This window comes from Octopus bimaculoides, chromosome 10, assembly GCF_001194135.2.
Source record: "Octopus bimaculoides isolate UCB-OBI-ISO-001 chromosome 10, ASM119413v2, whole genome shotgun sequence".
In the NCBI taxonomy this organism is placed as follows: Eukaryota; Metazoa; Mollusca; class Cephalopoda; order Octopoda; family Octopodidae; genus Octopus; species Octopus bimaculoides.
Window position 1 is genome coordinate 92,115,834 of NC_068990.1, and position 4,762 is coordinate 92,120,595.

A 4,762-nucleotide genomic window follows, 5' to 3' on the forward strand; every position below is an offset into this window, starting at 1 on the left:
ACCATTTTGAGCGTGACCGTTGCCAGTACCGCCTGACTAGCCTTTGTAGGGTTTTCGAGCGAGATCGTTGCCAGTGCCCCTGGACTGGCTCTTGTGCGGGTGGCACATAAAAGATACCATTTCGAGCGTGGCCGTTGCCAGTACCGCCTGACTGACCTTCGTGTGGGTGACACGTAAACGTACTCACTACACTCTCTGAGTGGTTGGCGTTAGGAAGGGCATCCAGCTGTAGAAACTCTGCCAAATTAGATTGGAGCCTGGTGTTGCCATCCGGTTTCACCAGTCCTCAGTCAAATCGTCCAGCCCATGCTAGCATGGAAAGCGGACGTTAAACGATGATGATGATAGGCATAAGGTCAGGGAGAGTGGGGTGGGGCTATTAGATTAATACACTCCAGTATTTGACTGATAACAAGAGACAAAAAGCAGAGCTGACCTTACTGTGATTTGAACTCAAGATATAAAGACTAGGTACAAAGACTGCTGCTGCTGTTGCTGCTACTACTACTACTACTACTATATCAAATATTACATTTTTAATAGCTTGTTATGGTTATCTCTAGAGAAATTACAGACCGCATTGATTTTGTTGCAACATAGCGATAACCTTGACACCATGACACCAAAGCTCACTGCTAACACAACAGAACACAGCATTGACTTATAAAAACGTTTAATATACTAGAATGGTCGGCGCAGGCGTGACTGTGTAGTAAGAAGCTTGTTTTCCAACCACATGGTCCCGGGTTCAGTCCCACTGCGTGACACCTTGAGCAAGTGTCTTCTACTATAGCCATGAGTCAGCTAAAGCCTTGTGAGTTGATTTGGTAGATGAAAACTGAAAGAAGCCCGTCGTATATATGTGTGTGTGTGTGTGTTTGTACCCCACCATCGCTTGACAACTGATGTTGGTGTGTTTACGTCCCCATAACTCAGTGGTTTGGCAAAGGAGACTGATAGAATTAGTGCTAGACTTACAAAGAATAAGTCCTGGGGTTGATTTGCTTGACTAAAGGCAGTGCTGCAGCATGGCCGCAGTCACATGACTGAAACAAGTAAAGAAGGAAAGAAACACTTTGTAGTGTGTTCTGGTTGCATAATGAAATACCACGTGCCTAATTGTCATTAATTGTTAATAGCTGTAATAACGAGGTGACATTACATTGGCACAAAGACAAACATTTGGTCAAAGCAAAAAGAAAGGTGAGTGTATACTCGGCTTCAATGACCACAGTACAACACATCACTGATAGAAATTTTACAAAGTCCAAAGATGGATAGCAGGATATAAACTTAAATTGACCTGCAATGGAAGATTTTTTTAAATTTATGCAGGGGACGGGTGTTAAAACTTACATTGGTTTCTCAGTTGGGAAGTTTCTGTTGGCTGTAATTGTTAAGATGTCCTCAATGTAGGAATGAATATTCCGAGAACAGTTTTTCTTTTGGACAACTTTAATATCAGTCCATGTTTGATTGATGGGGGACAGGTAGAGGTACGTCTTCAGAGCCAACATACGGATTTCTTCATGTTCGGAACAATTCTCATATATCTTGAAGCTCTCAATCAAAGCCTGAAGAAAACAAATGGAACATCAAGAGCAACAATTAAAGATGTGCAAGTTATGATTAGTTTAATTAAGATCCAAAGCATCTCCTTTTTTACATGTTGTCATATAATAACATGACCAATATTGAAACAAAATATTGATAAATGAAAATAATAAGAAATTAATTATTTTTCTATGCTATAAGACCATTATTAGAATAGGTTTAGTAATTTTAACAACTAGTTACCAATGACTACAATTATAACCACCTGTATTAACTTGAAGCGTACACTTCAGTGAAACACCTCTCTCCCCTTTATTATATATATATGCATTCAAACATAGCAGGTAACAGCTAACCTTTGGCCACTATTTGGACCCTGTTGTGTCCACTACTCTTATTGGTTAGTATTGGTGCAATTTGACTCTTACTCTGTCACACCAATCTGCAGCATATAACTAATCGGAGCCTCTAAATAAAATCACATGAAACCTGTTCTTAGCCCAGTTTTGAGCCTACAGCTCCTTATAAAAACCCAGCTTCTCCTCATCTCAAGGACTTTGTTTTCAGACCTTTTAAGGTCTAGCCACTGACCACACAAGACACAGCCAACTCCAGCAACAACACCACAGCTGCCACATTGAGACTTACCAACTTCATCCAGCAACATTCAGCGACCTCCATCTCCATTGCAACCATCGTCCTAATGTCAATATCATCTCAACAGGCAACTCGCCCGGGTTTCAACACTTTATTGTTCGTGGATCAGCAGCAAATATATAACCTGTGAGAACTCCTGTACCAAGTGACCCCAGGCAACAGTATCACAGCCACAACTTCATGTGCTGCATGTACCGCAACTGGCTCAGCATTATGGCCACAACTTCTTGATACAGTATTTCAATTACCATGTACAGTTGACTACAAACTGGTATTTCTCATTCTTGTATCTGAACATTCGTCTAACTTCTCATTACAGACTCTTTCACTGTTGCCTTCATTACTATTCTTATATCTACTTAACACACACGCATACATCCATGCCTACACACACACATACACTTTGTTCTCATGACAGCCTGTCTATTATTCTGCATACATGACGTACACACAGACACACATCTTAACAGATCAATAAATCTTCTCTTAAACATTCTACTCAGTTGTGTCTCTCTTTTCCCTCTGCTACATATATGTATTATTCTTTTTATATTTATTGTAAGGGCTGTGTGATGCACTAAAGAACCATTCTCATCACCTCACACCGCACAGTCTTTGCAAACTACTAAAATTGTCAGTACTAACTACTAAACCCATTAATACTATTTAGAGTGTTTCCAGTCATGCTCTAACAACAGAGATAAAGTGACTTTTATATAAATAAAATAAAATAAAATGAAATGAAAAAAAGGACAAAATAGAAGAAAAAAATGAAATATGGAAAATAAATTTCTCAAAAAATGAAACAAAAAAATTTGAAGAAAACATTTACTTCTGGAACATCAGATTCATTTGAATGTCTCAATGTCTCCAGGACCAAAATCTTCAGTTCACGGGTTTGAACCTGTGGGAATAGTCTCATGACATATCCAAGATTTCCAGCCATCTTCAGAGCCAAAACGGGTTTGGTTGACATCAGTTGTTCAACAATCTAAAAGAAGAGATGAAGGGTTAGGAGGTGTTTTCAGGCAAGTTGAGAAACCTTACATAGTGACATCACACACAGATGCACACACATACACATACATACATACATACATACATACATACATACATACATACATACACACATACACATATATGATGTATATATATTTAACATTTGCATCACTTACTGGCCAGACTTCAGGAATGTACTCTGGGTATTTTTTGGCAAGAGAACTCAGAACCATATAAGCTTTCTCGACCATGTCTTCATCCCAGATTTGGCTGTCAATGATTTTCTGAAATATGAGAAAAAAAAAAATATATGCTCATGTACCAGATATTTAAATATTTCAGAATATATATATAGCGAGTGAGTGCCATAAAAAAAATTCCACACGGTGAATTATAGTGAAAAATATACAAACAAGGTAAATACACAGAAATTTTATGTTGGATAAAATATATAAACACATACGGGATGTCCCAAAATTAAGGCAGCTAACTTTTTTCAATTTTGCCAAAGCAAAATATTGTTATATTTCGGGTCGAAACATTGCAATGCAATGGTAAAGGAAACATAATTATGACACTATCACATTTATTCGATATGACCACCCCTGTTTCGAATCACAGCTTTAGATCTAGGTGCAAATGCTTGACATGTGGCATGCAGCTGGTCTTGCAGAATCAAAGTCCATTTCTGGCGCAGTTTTACCTTCGGAGCATTGAGCAAAGCATGAGGAATGCTTAAGACCCTCAATTCCAAAATGGACCAAATAGAAAAAATCCAACAGGTTGAGATTGGGGCTTCTTGAGGGTCATATAGCCTTGCCTATGAACGATGGAATGTTTTTCTGAATCCAGTGTTATGTCTCCTTGGAGTTGTGGGGTGGTGCCGAGTCCTGTTGGAGGCTCCAAGGTGGGTCTTGAGAGTGCTCATTCACCCCTAAAAGCATTTCAGCTTCCAGAATGTCGCTAATGTATTACTGACCATTAATTTCAAGACCTTCATTATTATCATCATCATCGTCATCATCATCTTCATCATCCTCATCATTTCCAGATAACAGATTATATCACTGATTAAGATCGTTATCTGAATTATCTCACCTTCAGTCTAGAAACCAGGTCAGAACAACGTTTGGTATTTCGGTATTGTTTCTCAAGGACTTCTGGAAGGACAACACGGGAAATGGACTTTTCTTCCATCGCCAAGAAGAGAACAGCATTTGCTTCACAAGACTCAGCGACAGACAGGAAAGAATACAAAGTGGTCCTGAAGAGAAAAAAAAAAGACAACATTAACATCACCACCATCACCAATAAGGCTTTTTTTTTTCTTTTATTTGTTTTAGTCAATTGGCTGTGGCCATGCTGGAGCACTGCCTTTAGTCAAACAAATCGACCCCAGAAGTTATTCTTTGTAAGCCTAGTATTTATATTATCAGTCTCTTTGCCAAACTGCTAGGTTACGGGGATGTAAACACACCAGCATCGGTTGCAAAGTGATGGTGCGGGGGACAAACACACACACACAAACACACACACATATATACATATATAT

General features: G+C 38.9%; 1 protein-coding gene across 1 annotated transcript in view; it reads right to left on the reverse strand.

Annotated features, from left to right (window-relative positions):
- The window catches only part of LOC128248843 (uncharacterized), a 53,308-nt gene that overhangs the window by 34,562 nt on the left and 13,984 nt on the right, over positions 1-4,762 (reverse strand). The window contains exons 9-12 of the mRNA XM_052970994.1: positions 4,309-4,474; positions 3,387-3,494; positions 3,044-3,202; positions 1,357-1,574 (exon numbers count right to left, since the gene is read on the reverse strand). Of these exons, the coding sequence (XP_052826954.1) occupies positions 1,357-1,574; positions 3,044-3,202; positions 3,387-3,494; positions 4,309-4,474 (651 nt within the window). The remainder of the gene's footprint in view (positions 1-1,356; positions 1,575-3,043; positions 3,203-3,386; positions 3,495-4,308; positions 4,475-4,762) is intronic.